This window comes from Trachurus trachurus (genome assembly GCF_905171665.1).
Source record: "Trachurus trachurus genome assembly, chromosome: 11".
Lineage (NCBI taxonomy): Eukaryota > Metazoa > Chordata > Actinopteri > Carangiformes > Carangidae > Trachurus > Trachurus trachurus.
Window position 1 is genome coordinate 17,719,881 of NC_139904.1, and position 21,339 is coordinate 17,741,219.

The 21,339-nt window shown below is 42.1% G+C and overlaps 4 protein-coding genes across 5 annotated transcripts in view; all 4 read right to left on the bottom strand.

The window, feature by feature from the left end:
• Positions 1-77: 77 nt before the first annotated feature.
• On the bottom strand, positions 78-4,436 carry rrm2b (ribonucleotide reductase M2 b). The gene is made up of 9 exons (XM_083981667.1): positions 4,246-4,436; positions 3,471-3,635; positions 3,174-3,290; positions 2,892-3,025; positions 2,240-2,334; positions 1,981-2,114; positions 1,480-1,584; positions 778-891; positions 78-572 (listed from the first exon to the last, which is right to left on the bottom strand). Exons 1-9 carry the CDS (start codon positions 4,309-4,311, stop codon positions 420-422), a joined length of 1,083 nt encoding a protein of 360 aa, XP_083837793.1. The 5' UTR covers positions 4,312-4,436; the 3' UTR covers positions 78-419.
• A 110-nt stretch (positions 4,437-4,546) lies between these two features.
• LOC310993395 (nuclear transport factor 2-like) lies at positions 4,547-9,941 on the bottom strand. Its single transcript, XM_083981731.1, has 5 exons — positions 9,852-9,941; positions 8,036-8,156; positions 7,870-7,941; positions 7,530-7,628; positions 4,547-4,845 (listed from the first exon to the last, which is right to left on the bottom strand). Exons 2-5 carry the CDS (start codon positions 8,138-8,140, stop codon positions 4,729-4,731), a joined length of 393 nt encoding a protein of 130 aa, XP_083837857.1. The 5' UTR covers positions 8,141-8,156; positions 9,852-9,941; the 3' UTR covers positions 4,547-4,728.
• A 509-nt stretch (positions 9,942-10,450) lies between these two features.
• bloc1s4 (biogenesis of lysosomal organelles complex-1, subunit 4, cappuccino) lies at positions 10,451-14,979 on the bottom strand. Its single transcript, XM_083981692.1, has 5 exons — positions 14,624-14,979; positions 13,114-13,185; positions 12,898-12,999; positions 12,208-12,342; positions 10,451-11,411 (listed from the first exon to the last, which is right to left on the bottom strand). The coding sequence occupies exons 1-5, from the start codon at positions 14,957-14,959 to the stop codon at positions 11,313-11,315; spliced, it is 744 nt and encodes a 247-aa protein (XP_083837818.1). The 5' UTR covers positions 14,960-14,979; the 3' UTR covers positions 10,451-11,312.
• Positions 14,980-17,144: 2,165 nt separating this feature from the next.
• The window catches only part of pard6gb (par-6 family cell polarity regulator gamma b), a 31,490-nt gene continuing 27,295 nt past the window's right edge, over positions 17,145-21,339 (bottom strand). The window contains exon 3 of one of the 2 annotated variants that reach the window (XM_083981662.1): positions 17,145-18,799. In XM_083981662.1, the coding sequence (XP_083837788.1) occupies positions 17,658-18,799 (1,142 nt within the window). In that variant the 3' untranslated portion in view covers positions 17,145-17,657. Of the gene's footprint in view, positions 18,803-21,339 lie in introns of both variants that reach the window. The other variant, XM_083981661.1, reaches the window with a different exon arrangement.

A 21,339-nucleotide genomic window follows, 5' to 3' on the forward strand; every position in this document is an offset into this window, starting at 1 on the left:
CAGAATGATTCCTCACAAATAAATGACAAGAATGACATTACATTCAATTTTATAAAATATTTTATTGTTACTTAAAAATGACAAAACGGAAATAAATCACTGTAGAAGGCAGTACCGTCATCTGCAGACTCAATAAAATATAACCTATATATATGTATCATCCCATCTGGCAAAAAGGTGTCAAACAATCTCTTTGTCACTGGATTTATATATATCCTTGCACCATACTTTCCAGGTCAAAATGGCCATAAGAAATCCCTATATTCCACTTTGTAACAACACTGGCTGCTAAAGTAACTAACTCCCTAGTTAAATGTCGTTTCATCCTGCAGAGGTTTTTCTTTGCCAACTACTACATAAAACAAAAATAAATAAATAGTTCAAAAGTAACAGTATGTAACTTGAGTGTCATCTCTGTTTCAGAAGTCAGCATCCAATGTGAATTCACCGCCCATCACGCTTGACATAACTCCAAATCTCTGATACTCTGCCACTCGTTTCTCAAAAAAGTTGGTTTTCCCCTCTAGTGAAATGGACTCCATGAAGTCAAAGGGATTTTCCACTTGATAAACCTTGAAAAAGAGGAGAAAATAAATATTATTTCACACTACTAACCAAAAACCATTTGTCTAATCATAGTCATAGTAGCTAATTTGTGAGGGGATTTAGCTTACACACCAAGGCTTCATGGGATCATGTTCTTCAATAGCTACCATAATATAAAGACATCAAGTTAAAAAGACCACATGGGTTCCAGTTAATTAACATTTAAATTACCTTGGCCAGTTCGAGGTCAGTGAGAAGACGGTCTGCCACAAACTCAATGTACCGTTTCATTAGACAACAGTTGATTCCAATGAGATCCACTGGCAAAGCCTCTGTCAAAAACTCCTGCAACACCAAACAGGATGTTTACAGAAATGTTATGTCCTATGAAGATATCAGCCTCTTAAAGGGGAACTATGCAAGTCTGGTCGCTTTTCAGCTGTTTTGCTAACCCTTTTCTCAGCCATGTGCATTTGTTTTCAACAAAGCTGGCGAGAAAGCAGTCCATGAGCGGTGGATAACGTTATATGATGTTATGGCATGTGTATATTTTTGTGGTCTATTCTGTCATATACAATAGATTACGAGTTACGTTTGCATTTGTGTTGCAGTGCCGCGGAGACACCAGAGCTGGGACACCGGGTCGGCAGCGCTGATCGTACAAGGTTGGTTTTCAGCCAAGTGACACTAGGTGGAAAGCAGAGAGCCTCCATTCTCACCGTAACAAGTTACAAGTCATTTATTTAACCATTACAGTTACTCCAAAGCTGTGTAATTGAGCTTAAAATGTAACATAGTTCCCCTTTAAAGTCACAAAGTACAATCAGAGAACAAACAAACAAACAAACAAGCTTGTGAAAAATAAGCATAGCTGATGTATGCTTTGTGATGTGGTAGTGTGGGTTGAGTTTCATACTTCCAACACTAACTGACCTGCTCAATGCTAACAGCTTTGGTGATGATGTCCTTCACTCTGTCCTCTGATGGCTTGTTCACCAGGTAGCTGTACAGCAGGCAGGCAAAGTTACAGTGGAGGCCCTAGGAGACACATTGATACACATATCAGGGTAGGTGACATTGAAACTCGGAAGATCAACCTAGAAGCACTATAGCTACTTTGGTAATCTCTGTGACCTCAAGTAAACAGGAAAAACCTGCACTGCCAAACCTCAAGTGCTACACAAACTCAACAAAGAGATAAAGTTCAGAACCATTTGCCACATCATTGTATGAGCAAAACATATCCAGGTTTATTTTAGTAAGTAATATTAGTGATTATCTAAATTTCACCCCAGCACCAAGCAATATGTAATGTAACCCGAGATCAAGTATCTATATATTATTGTTTTTTTGTTTTTTACACCTGTCTTTCAGCTCAGTGAGTTTGGTAGACTTTTCAGTTCATTTTTTTCATAGTTTGTGAGTCCCTCTCACCTCATCCCTGCTAATCAGCTCATTGGAGTAGGTAAGTCCAGGCATCAGGCCTCTCTTCTTTAGCCAATAGATGGCAGCGAATGAGCCGGAGAAGAAGATTCCCTCCACAGCTGCAAAAGCCACAAGTCGCTCCCCTGAGGACAGAAAGTCAGCGTCAAAACTACTGTTAATCCCCAGTAAACATGAAGCTCCCCTGGGCAAGAATTGTTCTTTATATTCACTCTATGATAGGATGTTTTTAAGATCATGTCTTTCTCACCAAATGTGGCTTTGTCGTCATTTATCCACTGTAGGGCCCAGTCCGCTTTTCTTTTTACACATGGCATGGTCTCAATAGCGTTAAACAAGTAGTCCCTAGGACACATACAAGTAATAAAAAATGTTAAAAACCTGAATGAACATGAACTATGAAAACTATTCACATGATATTGGAAGCCCATAGTCTTTTGCATATAACATATACTATGGCAGAACCTCTGAATGTGCACAATAAAAATAAAGGAAACAAATATGCATGCTGTACAACAAAATACATTCAGTGGATATAGTTTTTATAGACACTGTACAAAGCCTGCTCATGAATGAAACTGTTGTCGTTCTATTTTGGAGCCATGTCAAAGCTGAGGCAGCTGGGAGTGCAACAGAAATCCCCCCAGAGTTTTGTAGGCTTATCCTGTGTTGCTCACAGGTGCAGGTCTTACAGTTTATGGTTGTGCAACCTGCTCCAAGGAGACCAAGGCCTAATCTTTACCATCTAACCATTACACCATGCTGTATTGTGTTCATCTATCACAGAAAATGCAATAAATTGTTATGAATTCAAAAAATAAATGAGATACAAAACTGCTTGAATCTTAAATTAAAGTTAAGAGAAAGCCACTGTGCCACCCCAAGACAAATATGCAACTGACCTCTTCTTCAGGTCCCTAATGTAAGTGTTGAGGAGCATGCTGTACATCTCTGAGTGAACCGTCTCTATGAGGATCTGGAAGCTGTAGAAGGAGCGTGCTTCAGGTATCTGTACCTCCTGGCAGAACCTCTGCACCTGTTAGATGAAAGACAAAATGCAAAAATGTCACCTAACTATTTTAATTTGGCTGCCAATTGCATTTAACTGCCATGCTCTGAATCTTGGCGCAACCGTCTGGTGGGTGCACAAGCCACAGAGCAGCTGAGCGACATCTCACTCTCACCAGGTTCTCATTGACGATGCCATCGCTAGCAGCAAAGAAGGCAAGGACGTGAGAAATGAATCCCCTCTCTTCATCTTTCAATCTGTCCCAGTGTGCCAGGTCTTTGGATAGATCAACCTGGAAGACACAAAATGAGTTGAATATGTCTGCCTTGCTGATTGTTTTGGTTGGTCCAATGATGAGGTAAACATTGAATAAATAAATATGTGAGGAAATTCACCTGAAAAACATAAACATAACACATGTTTATAGCAATTTAATTTCACAACCAGAAATACCAAAAATTTTGAAACCTACCTCCTCCACTGTCCAGAAGGAGGCTTGTGCCTGCTTGTACATCTTCCAGATGTCAGGGTACTGGATGGGAAAGATGACAAACCGCCTGGGGTTTTCCCTGAGCAAAGGTTCGTCCTCTGTTTCTGAACCATTTCGACAGTCTGGATCTTTGTCTTTGACACCGTTCTGCAAAAGAGCCAGAGCCAAGTAAATAACCAGAAATATCTTCACCTCACTTTTTTTGTATTCTTCAAATGTATGTTTTATTGTTCAAAATTAAGCTTCAGCAGATAGATAGATAGCCTACTACACACCCTATGTCAGGTTGGGTATACAGCTTATTTACGGAAGGAACCTTTAAAACCCAAAGCAGTCACTGCGCATGCGCATCGTCTCGTAACAACAAAGGATATTTCCTCCTTATGTATATAATATGGGCTTCTTAAAAATGAGTCTTCACACTGACTGCTATGGTCTTATCACCAACAGTTTGAGTCGTTCAAATTGGAGCACTGTCAGTGATTGTGTTAAATTCAACATCGCCATAACGTCACTGAGTTAGCCACAAGCTATATGTAATACTACGTTAGCCACACACACACACACTAAATGCTCTTGTACTTCAACACAGCGAAGCCAACCCCGCTAAATTAACCTCTTTAGTTTGTGAGTCCAGGTTACCGACCGATTGGAAGTGACAGTTACACAAATATACTCGTTATTCTTGTTTAACTTCCCACAGTCCTCGTGTGACTGATAACACGGTGTTTATAGCTGTGTATAATCTGCTGCTTACCATTTGGTTAAGGTCAGTCGACGGACGATGTATGTTCAGGTCCGTGTCCATTTCACTCGTGGACATATTTTGTCTCTTTCAGCTCCTACTCTGTGCCATGACCTCACGAGGCTGTAGCTTGAGGCTTTGTTGGCGAGGCCATTTAAACTGACACACACCGAGCTACACACTCCGCCTCCAAGTGCTCATATGCAACATTACAAAACCACAGAAAGAGGAAGGAGGAGACAGAAATGACTTTCACACATGCAGTCATTGTCATGGAGGAAAAAGTTAGATAGTCAGAGATTAAACATTTACTTATAAATTCTTTTATTGGACAGGAATGTAATTTGGCATTTTTGTCCTTGTACAAACAGCATGCTTACAGATGTATTGTAAACATGTAGGAATGTTGTAATCATGTCTTCAGGGATGAGCCTAGCATTAATTCAGAGGTGGATCTCAATGTGTGTGTGTGTGTGAGCCAACAAAATAAGACGGCTATGCTGGGATGTTATGTATTCCCAACCGGAAGACGTCGTTTGTGCAAGCCCAGGCGCCGTTTTGGTTCTTCAGCATAAACACTTGATGGAAGGCCATAGGTGGATCATCATCAACCTGTGGAAGAAAATGTTGAGGAAACTGTTAATGCTACATAAGGCATGAATGTATTTTAATATACATGATGACATATTTCCTTGTGATAAAAAAAGAAAAGAAAGACCGTAGAGTACAAATGAGTCTGAGGTATAGAAAATATAAAGAAATTAGTCAACACAGTTGTACAGTTGAAGTCACAAGCATCTGTGAAGTCATCAAAACTCTTCCACAGATTTCATGCTGTCAAACTACAGTTTTGGCAAGTCGGTAAGGGAATCCATTTTATGGACAGTTTACAGTTTACAGACAGATCCACAGAAAACTATTTTGTTTGACTGTTTTGTCAGATTGTTTATTAATTGGTCCTAATGTTGTATTAATACCTTCCCAAATGTAAAGTTAAATAACCAAAAATATACCGGTACATAATATTTGTATGAACAGTCAAAATCTGTTTGTGTCCTTTGTTTCTATATTAAAAAACAACACCTGTGCCCCCTTAACTAGAGACTTTAAGCATCGCTGGCTCGCTCTTACTTGGCTCCCCCTGGCGTTTGGAGTAGCAGAGCACAACCAAATACATGGCTCTTGCAGTTCTTTCAGACAAAACAGGTGACTCTTTCAACCTGAGGAATACCATCCCAACCATGAAGCACAGGCATGGAAGCATCATGTTTTGTGGATGCTTTGCTGTAGGAAAAGTTGGGGGGACTTAGAAAAACTGACAGCTGAATGGACATCTTAAAGGGATAGTTCAACATTTTGGCAAATTGGCCCAATGCCATAATCCCTATAGTTTTAGGAGTAGGTTTGTTACCTTTAATTGTTGGTGCAAGCTATTTTAGAATGGCAGAGCAGAGCCGCGAGCTGCTCAGAGCTACGTTATGGAGGCTAATGGGATTTCTTGGTTTCCCTCATCAAACTCATCAAACACACAATCCAACAACTCCAAAACACTCTAGTGGACAAGTTGTGACCTGCACATTCACCAAGCTATGAGATAATAACGGAACGTTACGAGTAGAGTCGTTTTGGCAGTAAATTCATGCAAAACCGCTGATGCGCCTTCCTGTCGGGGGCAGTTTTTCGGCAAGCAGTCTCTGCATTGGCCTCGAAAACAACTCTGTTCCGTTGTAGCATAAACCAGCTGCCTCGCTTTCACCCACCAGGTGTTTGCAACTCGGGGCCAAGGAGGAGAACCTAGGCTCGGTCTGTGGAGCACCAGGACTGCTGACATTAGTAAGATCAAGCTGCCCCGTCTGCCTCGGCTATCTCCGGTGCGGAGGAGATTCTCACTCACTGCTGTGGCTGCAGCTGATGCATGACGTCTGCAGGAGGCTCCTGCTACAAGAAGTTGTGCACCGTTTGTGTAGCGACAGTGATATTCGCATTTTCCGTTAAAAAAACAACAACAACAACAACTTTGTCCCGACTGTGTCCCGGGTGTTATTAACTCATTGAGTGCCGCGCTCCTTTCCAAAGTTTTAGTCAAGTGTACCGGCACAGTGTATTCTATATTATTGCCACCAACACATACTGTGGCTCATTTAAAAGGTGAAAACTTTCTGCTTCAAATGGCCACAAACTGTTTGTTTCTATGTGCCTCTGTTCCTGAGAAAACTCAAGCTAAACATGGCTGGGTTTCACCAAAATCCCTGCTTTTTTTCTAGAAAAGGAGATACAGCGTCTTTTATGGAAGGTGCTCTGTTTGTGTCTGTCGCTCTTCTGACACTCGCATTTCTGGATCAAAGGGCTCGTGTAAGATAAATATATACAACAATTGTTGTTGTTCTATTCACAAAACCACCATGGGGGGGGCGCCACTACACAACAATAACACAGACGCACCGTACCGTGGCACAGCCTCTCGCCGCGGAACGTGAGGGTCTGTCGGCCACAGCAGGTCGGGAACACCGGCCCCACCGGTGGTCGCGGTCCTTCTGTGGTACGGGTCGGTGCCGGCGGCCTGCTTTGGCCCAGAGACCATCAGATTTTACCGCGGGAGGAGCTCGGGGAGGACACGGTGTTGCTCCAGATGAAGACCGGGCAGGACTGTCGGCTGGGAGCTTCCTGTTTCGGCTCCGAGCTGCTGGAGCCTCGCGGGTGAGAGCGGAGCGGCAGTGCTGCATCCACATGCAGAACTCCGTTTGCAAAAGCCGAGTTATGATAAAAACTTCCAGATTTTGAGCTGTCATGAGTTTTTGATCATCATCTATTTCCGTTCTGCTTGTCGTAGAGTCCCAAAATTTACACATAAAGGTGTGTTAAAGTGTCTAGTTTCATAATTAAAAAAAAAGAAGCAAAAAACGAGAAATTACGTGGTTGGCACTCATGAGTTAATTATCATTCTATACATATTTTACGTCTGTGGAAGGAATTGAGGTCTTGAGCCCTGTCGCATGTGCCATCTCCGTCTGAGTGCCGTAAATCGTTTCGTCCGTGGTTTGACCCGACCCGACCACTGCCTCGTCTCACTATTTAGAAATAGCTAATATTCACACCGATGGGCTCATTTGCTGTTGCAGGTCACACAGAGACGTCAGCAGAAAAGAGAGACTTTTGCATATCCAGTTAAAAGTTCCTTGTAGGAGCTTTAAGACAGATGGTTATTATGAATAAATATCAGGAATTGTGCATAGATGGAGTAAACTTATGACTTCAACTGGACATCTGTGGAGATTAAGTAAAATCAACCAACTTACCTGCAACTGTCCAAACACCATGATGAGGATACAACTATCTATCGTGGGCTGGAAGTCTTGCTCTGTGATAATGTGTTTGATACGCTTGAAAGGCAGGTTCTGTGGATTAGAAATGATATCATTGGAATATACAGCAACACCCAGCGACCATCATTATAATAAGAAAGACAAAAGAAAAGGTTGGATGGTGTTCAATGCAGGAAAATGAGAAATGTTTTAGGAATGTTTGAACATAATGTATTTTGACACATCAGTGGAACAGAAAAACTGGAGGCCTATATTTCCATAGTTTCTTTGTGGACTGCAATGTATAACAACCATGTAAAGAAGAGATACTTACAGCTAGTTTGCCTGAGATGGGTTCTCTTCCTTGAAAAGGTGATCCTTCCCACGTCAAACAAGCATCAGCAGACTAAGAAAACAGGTTTGTTTACATCACATACATGTACACATAAAAAAAAAACATGCACTGTAGCATATTTAAAATGAACAGTAAAGCAACGTACATAAAGGTTTCCCAGTGCCGTCCTGTTGGTATTGTCAAACTGGTTGTAATATTCTTGGACAAAGCCCTCTCCAATCTTCTGCCATATTTCTTTCTCACAAGCCATCTGTGAAGCCTTGGATCTGAAAGAAAAAAGAGTTGCGTCATAGAAAGAGTTGTGGTACACGCTAAGATTTTCGAGCACCCGAGTTGACCTTATTTGTAGCGAGGGTTGGCTCAAATAGGTGCAGCAGCAGTTACTGGTGGGACTTTAAATGGCAACCTCAGCTCTCACTGCTGTAGGGAATACGCTGAGGACATGCCAGGACAGGTTTAGTATCATTTTAATTTAAATAGTTGCAACATAACCAGATGTTGAACTCCAGATGACCAATCACTTATGAAGTTTGGGGTGACAGTCTATATTTTGTTTTTCCTAATGCATTATATAATATCTTCTATCTTCTATTTAAAAAAAAAAAAGTTTTTGATATGTATATTGTGCATTTTAATTTGTACTTTCTAGGTCTACACATCTATACATAAGCAGACAAGTTTTTAATTTTTTATGGGATCATCTGACATCCCAATTTTTATAACAGGATTGATGAGGACAGGCAGAAAGTCAGTTAATCAATTAGTCACCTGAAGTACACAACAGCTGCAAATTCATATAGCAAATAGAATTGGTTTTGGTATGTTGCTTTAAATATATCATAAATTAAAATGTATTTGACAGTAAAAATCCACAGCACAGGTCTATGCACTCATCTTAGGGCAGATTTCTCCAACACAGCACGTTATCACCCTCTAGTGGAGGCACTGCAACCTACTGTCAAAGTTAACACACACTGACCACCTAGGGAAAAACTGACCTGCCAATCCACACAGTAAGAGCTGACCCCCCCCCCCCCGTCAGATGAAAAAATAAAAAATAAAATGTAATTACCATTACTCACACATGGAAACTGAATAACTAAAATCATGTTTTGCTTAGCTCTGTATACTAGAGAGACACAGTGGTAACGTTACAGCTATGTGCCACTTTGGGACTTCATGTCTTTTTCCACTTTGTCTGTATCGTTTGATTTAGAGCTGCAATAGTTAGTCAATTAATCGATCATTTCAATCGATTTTCAACCAGATACTCCAAACAATCACTCCTTAAACTCACTCATGCATCATTCTGACGCTTTTCTTTGTCTCCTTTAGATCATAAACTGAATATTTTATGTTTTTGGGTTAGATACAATATGTACAATAACGTTAATTTCAATCCATCACATATAGGTTTTAAAAAACATAGGGGATACCTTTATCTGTTTTCTGACACTTAAAGAATCGATTATTCGAATAAACAACAAGAAGATCTATAAATAATGAAATAATAACTAGTCCTAGTTTTATTGCTGCGGTTAGGCCAAAGACAAACACAGAGATTACTCGTTTGTATCGATAAATTCGTATTGTCAAACTATCATGAGGTCATAGGACGAGTTGTCGATAATGGTTTCTATAATTAGCCCATATATTATCTATCGATGTATTTCCCTATGAATGGGAAAGCTAAGATTAGAAACACTGACCCGGGTGCATCAAAAGTTACCACAGACGGTTCAGCACCGGGGCTCCGTCGCCATAAGTTGACCAGAAACGTTAACTCACGGCTAACTTCACTGTTAGCTCACGCACACACACACACTTGGCTTTCGTTTACGTTGGACCGCTTTGTGAACTTTCACTAAACTCTCCGGACTAAAGCCATGCTAGTACAACTAGGGGCATGTTAATAGCTTAAGAAAGAGTTAAAGCGAGAAGAAAAAAGGGAGAAAGCTTACTTTGTCAAGTTTTATCTTAGTTTTTCAAGCAGCAGACAGGCCGGCGTGGAAATGGACAGAATCACACCGAGGTGGATGATGGTGTTCCCGCTTCCTCTGGGTTATGACAAACTCAACACGTCACCTTCCAACTGACCAATGAGGACCCTCCTTTCACGAGGCTAACTGCGGCCCAGAGTTTTGCCTGTCAGGACCTCTTCCTCCCTGACTAGGTACATGGATCTATGATAATATAATACATCCATAACTAGGTATCACCATGCCGCCATTGAAATCTACTAAGGTCAACGTTTCTTAAGTAAAGGTTGGTATTTACGTCTTTAAGTCGTGGGAGCGGGCTCAGAATTTGAAGGTAAGGGCTGCCCGAAAAACTAAACTCAGGGCTACAAATCGCGATTAATTCATACTATCAAAGAGAATGAGAAACCCTTTCAAACACAATCTATGCGATTGAGTAAATACCATAAACTGGTGAATACCCGTGACCATGACTAGGAGAAATTAAAAAAAAAAAAAAATTGGGCATGCAACAAAAAACCTTGTGTCAAATAAATCTTTAATGATTATATTAAAAACAGTAAAACAAAATCAACTTGTAAATGAAACATTTTATTCCTAACTATTTTGGCAAATAATGATTTGAATAACAAATCACAGCTGCGACCATTACTCCTTGAACTTTGTAGGAAGGGTCAGGACTACATCACATCTCAACTGACTCCATCACAGCTTCATCACTGGCCCAGACTTTGACTAATGCAATTTATTAATAGTGTGCTTTTTTTTTCTTTTCTTTCTTTTTTTCCCCATAGGTGCCATTTAAAGATGTAGCCCCACATCAATAGGGCAACTGTCATCCATAGCCAGTAATGTCAGGCTTGCACTAGCGTAAATATTTTGATGTGGAAGACATTAAATCCGTAACTGGATGAGATCAATATTGCTCGGGGAGGGGGGACGAGATATTATAAACACAGATTAATTCAACTTTCAGCGTGCAGGTTTTTACAAACGCCAGTAACAGGAATGTAATTTATAAAAAAAACCGCTGGGTTAATTCCTTGGTGTAATACATCTTCAGATCTTTGCAGCTCCTCCTGTTGTACCTTCCTTGCAGTGGGATGACGTCCTCTTGACTTGTCACACTGAACAGCTGACATTTGTTTTCCTCACAACTGGTGAAAACAAGACTGACAGAAATGAGACCCATTTAGGCACTTTTAAAATCATTTTGCTACAATTCAGTGCTTGTTGCTGCCAGGAAAATGACACTCCAAAAAATGAAGAGTGTCTTCACGCTCTTGACTTCCAGTGACTTGTTCAGAAAGGCTACTATTGCTTTGTTGAGGCCGCTGTACCAACAGATCCGCTTGCAATGGATGGCAGTAAAATTTGTCTCTACAGTTTCATTCAAACAGGCCTCTGAGGTTAGAACCACGTCAAGTTAAATGTTCTAGCGGGTCACTGTTCGGGCTGTGATGTGAAATAATCATCTGTCCGGAAAACACTGGGGACCTCTCGACGCTGATGTGGTGCTGGTCTTCTTGGGCTGGCCGGTTTCTGCAAATGAACAGACACAAATTAGTCTTATTTCCAATAATTGTAAAAAGTATACATATATCTGACTGTATCTATATGGTGGTCGTTCACTGTTTATGTCAATATTAAGGGACAGTTCAACATTTTGGCAAATTCGCCAATTGCCATAATCCCTATAGTCATAGAAATAGGTTCATTACCTTTAATTGTTAGTGCATGTTGTTTTGAGATCTGTGGGGCAGAGACGCGAGCTGCTCAGCGAACACAATTGAGATAACGGTACTGGTCCCCTGTCCCTCATCAAACTCATCAAATACACAATCCACCAACTCCAAAATGCTCTTGTGGACAAGTTGTGACCTGCACATTCACCACGCCATGAAATAATAATGTAACATTACGAGACAGTTGTTTTCCAGACACGGCTGCTGGGCGGAGTGAAAGCGCAAGTAGTTAATAATTATACATGATTATTTTATAGCGTGGTGAATGTGCAGGTCACAACTTCTCCATGAGAGCGTTTTGGAGTTGTTGGATTGTGTATTTGATGAGTTTTGAGGGACAGGGGACCAGTACCGTTCACCTCCATTGTGTTCACTGAGCAGCTAGCGCCTCTGCCCTGCAGATCTTAAAACAACATGCACCGACAATTAAAGGTAATGAACATACTCCTGTGACCGTAGTGATTATGGCGATAGGCAAATTTGCCAGAATGTTGAACTATCCCTTTAACATGCAAATGTACAATACATAGCACTTATGGGGCAAACTGATAACATTAAATAATTTTTTCACAAACACATTAAGGAGCTCTTACATTTAAGAAGCCTGGGACACTCATTGTGCGAAGGATCTTCTTGAAAGCACCAGGTAGTGTTCCTAGTTCTCCCTCTGCCTGTGTGACTTGCTCCTCCATGGCACTGACATTGGCTCCCACCATCTTTACAAAGGCCTGTAGGCACAGCAGGCAGGACATGGAAAGAAGCTCATGAAAGAAAGATTCCTAGCTACTGTAAATATATTATGTGAAAATAATATTCACAAAATGTAAATGTAAAAGTATGTCAACGTGTAATGTATGTACGTAAAAGGCCCTTTACACGAGGAATGGAAAAATAAGAAATCTATCTCTGCATTCAATACCTCACCAAAAATTAGTAATTGGCCTTTGAAAGCAACAGCATACTGCCCTCCAGGATCATTGTTTACTTCTGCTTTTGACAGAGGAAAAAAGGAAGTGACCAACCAGTAAAAAACTGACTTGGTCATACTGGCTCTATTACTTTCTCCTCTTGTGAAGATGGCATGTCATATAGCTTCTTAATTATAAAAAACATTTTGCACAAATCCTATTTCCATCTGAGCACATTATAGGTTTAGTGTTACATTCATTTCACAGTCCTTATTGGAGTAGTTCACAATCTGCTTTGGTCACAGGATCCCATTCATTGGATCAAGTGTGCAGTGTTAACCCTTTCAGCCTCTGAAAATGAATACAGTCACTTACCTCTAACTTATCAATTCTTCTGTATATTTGTCTCATTTCATCAGACTTCTGCTGGATTTGAGGTAGGTTTTCATTCACTATCTGGGAAGTATCATTACGGATCTGGAGAAAAACAATAATAAGGATGCAATAGACAAAATGAGACACAGTGCAATCATACCAAATCCTTATAATGACACTTAATTTTTCATTATTTCACAGTGTGGCCTCACTTACCATGTCCAACATCCCAACAAACTCATCTACTCTGGTCAGCATTTCTTCCAAGCTCTTTTCCAAGCACAGAATCTAAATGATAAATCAATAAGAAAACACATAGTTAAAAGATAGACATGCATACAAACTATGCAGAGCCTACAGTAAAAACACTGACTACAAATTAAATGAACTGAACCAGCTGGGGACTAGTTTCTCTGCACTTAAAATTCAGCCCAACGTTTCACTTTAAGCTGGAATTCGATAAAATCCCTTTAAATTGTGTCAGCAAGCACCACATGGCCAAACACAGAGGCCCCTGTCTTCCTACAGAGCCAGCTAGCTCACTTTATAAATTCCCTGGTATCATGCTTATCCAATTAATGTCAGCTCAGGAGTGACAGCGAGCTAGACAGTCAGCCAAAACACAGTTCCGTGACTGCCAATCCAGACGACTGTCTTAAAGGTAACACTTTTTGAAGTTGACCAAGTCTGTATATGAGCTTGGACCCTTTATGTACGACGTGACATCAGTAACAAGTTGTATTTGACTATAGGGCACATGACTGCGACACAGAAAAAGTGTTGACAGAGGTCACATGGCCTGGATTCATATCAGTTACAGAGTGAAATCTGACAACATGAAACAAAAAAAAAAACAGTCTTAACAACAATTATCTGCGATTTCACTTGAACTTAAGCTTGGAACATGAGAAATTAATTTAAGCTTTGAATGTGCAGCTAATTATTTTTCTGACAATGGATAATACTTTGAATCAATCCAAAACCCTGCTTTAGTGACAATAGACAATAGTAAGATGAAATGTAACTTTTCAAATTAGATTGATCATCCAAAAATGAAAGGAAACAAACTAAACATTTAAAAGAGCACCCCGCCAATGTATTGTTTTCATTCTCTAAAGACAGGACACTCCCATTGATGGATTTCATAGAGTTTGACTAGCTGTTGATCTAACAGTTCCCAATTTCTTGTAGAATAAAGACTCTACAATTGTGTCCTGTATTCAAATGCTGAGGTAATAACATGGCTGTGTGTTGATATTTAATAGTAGGCTAATGTATACATGTCACTTTCTAAGAGAGTCATAGCATTTTGCAGTTAACTTAATAGTGTGTCTGTTAATGTGAATAACTATTTATAACTGAATTTTTTTCCAAATATCCTTTTTTTTTTTTTAATAGGGAGGTGGTCCAATCAATGAGTTACAGAACTATAACATCAACAAAGTGTTGTGCTAGAGGGGGTTTTCCACTATCTGGCAACCATAAAAAACTGTGATTAGCTTATAACGTTAAATACTTTACAACTGATGTATAAAGGATTTATTAACCACTGATGAAGCCCTTAATTACATACTGTAAAAGACTCTGTCGTCTAATCCGAGAGTAAAATCACAAAGGGGGCTAACGTAAAGTTGCCAGTTCGTCCGCACATGACTTGTTGTATGTCTCTTGTAGCAGTGTGTGTGTGTGTGTGTGTGTGTGTGTGTAACTTAGTACACAAACAAACCTCCTCTCCGGCCGTGGCTCTGATGTAGCTGGAGTAGCTGAGGGCGGTGTGTCTCAGGTCCTCGTCGTCCTGCTCCGGGTCGTGCTGGTCTGTCCCGGGCTCTCTATCTGCCTCCTCTGGGCTCGGAGGGTTGACGTTAGCTGCTGCTGCTGCTGCTGCTGCCGCTGCGGCGCCGAAGCTGGGGCTCTGCGACACCGACCCGCTGCTCAGGATCTCACTCACCATGGACAGACTGCTGGCACTCTGGGACACGATGCCGCTGTCTCTGCTGATCTCCGCGCTGGACTCCTCCAGAGGGGACAGGAGGCCCACCCTGTCAATCTGATGATGGTCCATGTCTCCTCTCTCTCACTCTCTCTCTCTTCTGTCTCTCTGATCTATCGCCGCCTCTGCCGTGTTTTGCTCTGTCAACTGACTGCGAGGGTCACGTGTGTTGTGCAGCCGACGGCGGCTCGCAAGACTCAAAAACCTTGTACCGCGCAAGACAAAATTGGAAAACCTCAATTCATAGAGCCCATGCCACGGTAGACTGAAATATACTTTTTCATTATTCGTAGGATTTAAAAAAATAAATAAAAAGAAGACATGCCCATAAACCTTCAGCAAAGCAGCCACACAAAGTTCACAATCACAAACATTGGGATATAAATACTACACTGTAGCGCTGCATCATTAAAAATGAATTGAAGCACCATTGACAGGAAGGTCTTTCATTATTGTGCGTGAAAAACGTCCAACTAATAATTTATAATTTTTTATGTATTTATTTTTAAAACAGAACAGGCACATGATGATGGTGACATGTCTGATCATTTTGGAAAGTCGTTTCATATCTAGTTAAAAAAAATATATTTACAATTCATGACGAACCAATTTGTGACTTGTGGTGGAAAAAAAATGTTGTTCAATCAATCATGAATACTGTGTGGCACTGAACTGATGTGCATTTCTTGTTTCATGGTAGATGTGTCATGGGCATCTTGGCCAGCAGATGGCAGCCAGACTTACTGCATGGACTCATACTGAAGTGATCTACACAGGTCTGATACAAACGCCATGACAACTTACAAAAATACCAGATAGAATAGATTACATTACAAACATTTTGACATGGGGAAAAGAATCACAACTGTGGCATTGAATGGCTGATGTGCTGGGGTATTTCTCCATTTGTTTTACAGTTCATTTTAAGTTGGCAAAGACTTTGTCAGTGTTAATTAGTCTGCCTTGAATCCCAGAAGTGGCAGATCATCATCACTGAGCAACAAACGGGTAACTTTTCTAGCTAATTTTCTTGCCTCATGAATGACGGCAAAGATTGAGTCATGAATTGTGGGATTCCCTTTAAATCCACAAATGGCCGATTGTCTGTGCATAGGCTACTAGAACCAAAGCAGACCAGCTGGATGTCATGATCTGTTAGCTGTTTAAGGTGTGTGGCATGCTGAGTAAACACAGCAGACACACATTCATTAGCAGAGAGGTGAAAGGAGAGCGTCGCTGCTGCAGGGCCTCTGACCCAGGACAAAGCTGCATTCCTCCCACATGCCCAGGTCAGATGTATCATAGCTGTATCCAGCAGCCAGGGGATGATAAAGGCTAGTTGTGTCTGAAAAGGGTTGAAATTTTCACCTTGTGATGACTAGAGCAAATGACTTTGTTTTGAAAATTGACCCGCCTTGTCTTTCCCACTTCCAGTCCTCCTGATTATAGCCTTCCAATAACATCAGTTTGTTGTATTAAACTGAAGATTTTAATGTTTGTGGTAAAGTGGCCATGAAAATATTCTTGTGATCTTGTTTGTCATTATTTTGGAAGTTATATATATATAAAAAAAAGAGTGTGATTTAACCGTGTTTGCTTTAGCACCGAGGTGAAAATATCTTCATAGTTTTTCATTAGCTGCAGTAGGGTAATAACACACCCAGTCATTTCCAAGAAAACCAAAGTCACGCCCCTTAAGACATATTTTATGGTTATGCATTCCTGGTCTCCAGATGCTGCTGCCACTGGTGAAGACATGGGACGTCAGTCAGTGCTGTGATTATTTCTTTTGTTGACAGTAGAGCGGCACTTCTAGCTTTTGTACCTGAGGCTCTGAAACCTAAAGCAGATGTCATGTGTTGTTCTAAACCCCATTAGGCATGAATTCAAACTGCAGCCATTGCATGTTGAATAGATAATGATTTTCTACACTGCATACGTTTGGGAAAAAAGGTGAAATTGGGTAACCTAATAGAGACAAACAGAATCACACAAACATTATCTGCCAATGAAATAAAATTTGCACATGGACAGTATCAAACATATCTATTCTTGGCCCTCTGACATCAATTAATTTGTTTTATCTTGAGAATTAAACTATTATCTATATCCTTACGAGTTTAATAGTGTGACATAATTGTGGAAATACAGGATAAATGGTTTTAAATGACATAACACAATCCAATAAATGCTGAACCCAAACACCACATCTCCAGTTTGCAAAATTGTGAGACAGAATAATTTATTGGAACAGATACAAGGATTTGATCACAATCATCAATGCATAAAATAACTATTAAAAAAATCATACTCTACACAGCATTTATCAGAATATAAGAAATATAGATTTACTCTTTAAAAACATCCATAAGCAACCCCAAGTTGGTCCCAGTAATAAGAATGAAAGGATCTTAATAAAAGTGGTCACTAACAGAAGATATCGGCTGTAGGCACATTCAGAACTCTAGGATTCAGTGGACTCTCCTAAAAACAGTTATTTGTTCTGGTGCTTATTACATACATACGTACAAATTTTTTCATGTAAGACAAAAACAGCTTTAAAAATACAAGAAATATATACACAATACATTTTCCTTGTTTCCTGGCTTGCAGATTTCTGTTATCAAATTATCTTGTAAAAACAAACAGAAGTTACAAAATTAGTATCTGACGAAACTCACTTGCGTTCATACGTATCCGGCCTGCTGTTCCAGTTTAAGTCTCTGAGCAGTTTGGGATGTTTATGTCTCTGAGTGTGTGTTTATCAGTATTATAGGGTAATGACGGTGCCATCCTCCTCCACCCCTCCCCTGGGCAGCGCAAGACTGTGTCGTGGGTCCGTTTTCAGGGAGCTGAGGATTTTGTGCAGGCTGCCGTTGCTGTGGCGGAGGGCGGGGTTGCTACTGTGATGCGCGGGCTGTACGTGGTGGTGGTGGTGGTGGTGGTGGCTGTGCGGGGACTGTTGGTGCGCGTTGTGCTGAAGGCTCAGGTCTCTGTGGAGCTGGTAGCTGAGGCTGCTGTGTTGCTGTTGGTGGTGGTGGTGGTGTTGGTGTTGGTGGTGCTGCTGCTGCTGCTGCTGGTGGTGGTGGTGGGAGCCGCCGTTGAGGCTCGGCTGGGTGTGGAAGGAGGCGGTGGAGACGACGGATGAGGGACGCGTGGGGGGGCTGGGAGGCGCCGCCGGGCCTGAGGCCGTCGTGTTCGTCTGCTGGTGTGTGCGAGAAACGCTGGACGCCAGGGAGGCGTTGGACCTCTGCGACGGCCGCTTGATGCTGCTCTCTATGACGATATCCGTCTCCTCGTCGCTCTCCAGCTCGTCTTGGTACCCGTGCGCTCCGGAGGACGCCACTCCCACCGAGGCCACCGACAGGCTCGGGTAACCGGTCGACCCGCTGCTGTCGGACGACTGGCCCGAGCTGCCCGAGATCCTGCTGCTGCGGACCACGTTGTTGCGCTGGTTCACCGGCTTGACCGTCACGATCAGGTTGTGGCTGTTGGCGATCATCATGTCCGTCACCTGATCCAAGGACTTCCCGGTCACCTCGATGCCGTTCACCTCCAGCACCTCGTCGTTAACCGCCAGCAGTCCGGTGCTCTCCGCCAACCCTCCGGGCACCAGGCGGGATATGAAGATGCCGGGGACTTTCTCCAGCCCGTGCGGCGTCACCCGTACGCTGGTCCCGTCTCGGATGTAAAAACCCAAGGGCTTGTCTGAACCGTGGCGATACAGCCGGACGCGGCGGTGGGACTCGGGGAGGATATCCACGTCGATGATGGAGGAGACTGGGCGGAAGTCCTGCGGCATGCCGATGCGGATTTGTGGCCTCTTGCGGTTGACGTCATTGTTGCGCAGCGCAACCACTGCCTTCTTCTTGCGTGTTATTGTGTTCATGCCAAAGTTAGCATAGTCGGCCTCTTCTGCAAAGAAATGAAAGGAGACAGAGAACAGAAAGCAATGAGTGAACACGTTTCAACACTGTTAATGTGCAACACAGGTGTTTTTGTTCCCTAATACCTGAAGGTACTAAATGTTTGAGCGAGTAGGATATGGAAAGTTAAAACAAACTGACAACAGATAAGTTTCCATACTAGAACTACAATGCTGTACACATGAACACACCTTTAAATCAAACCACCTGCCTCTCAGGCTCTTCAAACTATGCACAGATGTGCTTGAAAGGAATTTCCCTGCAGGAGACTTGTTAATCATTTATACAGAATTTTATACCATGTGACATTAACACAGTTTGTATTTCTGTAGCCATAAACAAGACCCCAGTGCCTGCTGGTTTAGTGTCCGACTGTGTCCCGTTTAGAATGATGAGTCCGACTATGTATGAAAAATGACATGTGAGCATGTCAACTACAGTATATTCACATACTGCTACTACTGAGACACCCTGTGTGTGTGTGTGTGTGTGTGTGTGTGTGTGTGTGTGTGTGTGTGTGTGTGTGTGTGTGTGTGTGTGTGTGTGTGTGTGTGTGTGTGTGTGTGTGTGTGTGTGAGCATGTTTGGATAAAATGCTGAGTGTGCAGAGCATTCCTGTCTGTGCTGACAGAGGTGACCCACCCTTCTGCTACCAGGCAGCAGCTGTAGGGACTCCCAGTGCGCATTTCTGCTCTACAAAAAAGGGACATACTGTATATTTACTATCTTTAGTACAAACAGAGGCCAAAAGATGAAGAATACTGACTGTGCTGTTCTTTTACACATACTAGTGTTAGAGTCTCCAGTGCTCCTCCAGCTTAACACGAGAGTGAACTCAAAGGAGGACAAGACAATACACTGTGGAAAGACTGAGCTGTGAGGGAACATCAGTGTGGTAATCTCAGTTTAAGCATGATGTGTCCAACCAGAGATTTAGAGCAATCAGTGAAACAATGAAAACGTTCATGGAGGAGCAGTACACCCTCACAATAAGAGAATGACTCCTTCATAACTACATATCCGCTGACAAACAAGCTCAGCCACTCGCTTAGATTAGCTTAGATAAAAAAAAAAAGGGAGGGTGGATTGTGGCTTAGCAAAGCGTGGGCTGAAGTGAGGTGAAATAAAGTGTCACACTTGAGAAAACATGACTAAATGTGTTCTCTGAGTTGTGGTTCAGGCAAAACTAGTGGTCACATGTGTGTGCTTCTTGATGAAAAAACAACAACTTGATAGCTCTCTAATCTTCCCTTCTCAGGGCAGACAGGAAATCTGGACACAGCAAAGCCTGATGTGACAGGAAGTGAGGGTCCCCAGGCGGGAGCATCAGCTCCTGCACTTTCCATGGCAACAGCAATGAGTCATCTTTGCCCTACTGTGTGGGACACCTGCTTTATGAAATTATTGTGTGTGTGTGTGTGTGCGTGTGTGTGTGTGTGTGTGTGTGTGTGTGTGTGTGTGTGTGTGTGTGTGTGTGTGTGTGTGTGTGTGTTTGGGGAGGTGTGTGTCCATGCATGAGCACACTGTAATTCCAGGTCCTATCTTCAAAGGAGAGAACACTAAAACAAATATGGAGTCTGTGAGCAGAGCCAGCTGGCCACTCAACCCTCCAGCCTCACAGGAGTGCGGATGTCTGCCGCACAACTCCCTTTGCAATGCTGACTCGTTAATACATGTCGTCTTCATCCAGCACCTCCTCTTGTTCGTCCTGAGCCGAGTGTTGACTAAGCAGGAGTTGTGTTTTGTTACAGCTTTAGAGCAGAGATGGAATGAATCTGAGGGGGGGAAATGGTGTAAATTCTGGTATGTGCTTAATGTCTCAATGGTGTGAATCACTGCAAAGCTAGCTCTTGTGGCTCGTAGCTTGGCGGCGACACCGACCACAGTGCACATGGAGAGACATGGCAGTGACTGAAATGGGGAAAATGAGTGACATGACAAAAATAAAAATGATAAATGAGTGTTTGTGAAACACAAGATTGACGTCTCCTGGCACAACATGAAGCAGTGTTGTCAAGTGCTCAGTGATTTGGGCCAAACAGCTGGGCCAAAACCTGATAAAGACATAGCCTGAAAAAGCCTCTTATCAACTTTTACTACTTTAAAATGATTTCATTTAAATCCTTCATTTCTTTTTGCTGAAGCGTCTGAGTATCATCAAACCTATAGCGCACGGTATCCTTAGTTTTCTATGCATGTCGTGGCAGAAGCTGATTTGATTGGATCCAGACAAGGCTTTTGCTTCAGCGCTGGAATTTCAGCCACAAGTGCAAGTGCGCCTGATGGGAACCATATTGGGAGGGAAAGTCTCATTACAGGTCTATGGTGCAACACCCTCCTCCTCCTTCCACACCCTCACCTCAGCCTGAAACCGACGGCACACCACACAGCCCACCACAGCACCAGCGTCTTAAGAAGAGCAGACGATCTTTCAGTCAGAAATCCTATGGATACAACTATAATTATGCTTTCGGCGTGTAATGTCTCACAGCTGTTTTGCAAAATCCCATAAGAATCCCATGCTGGT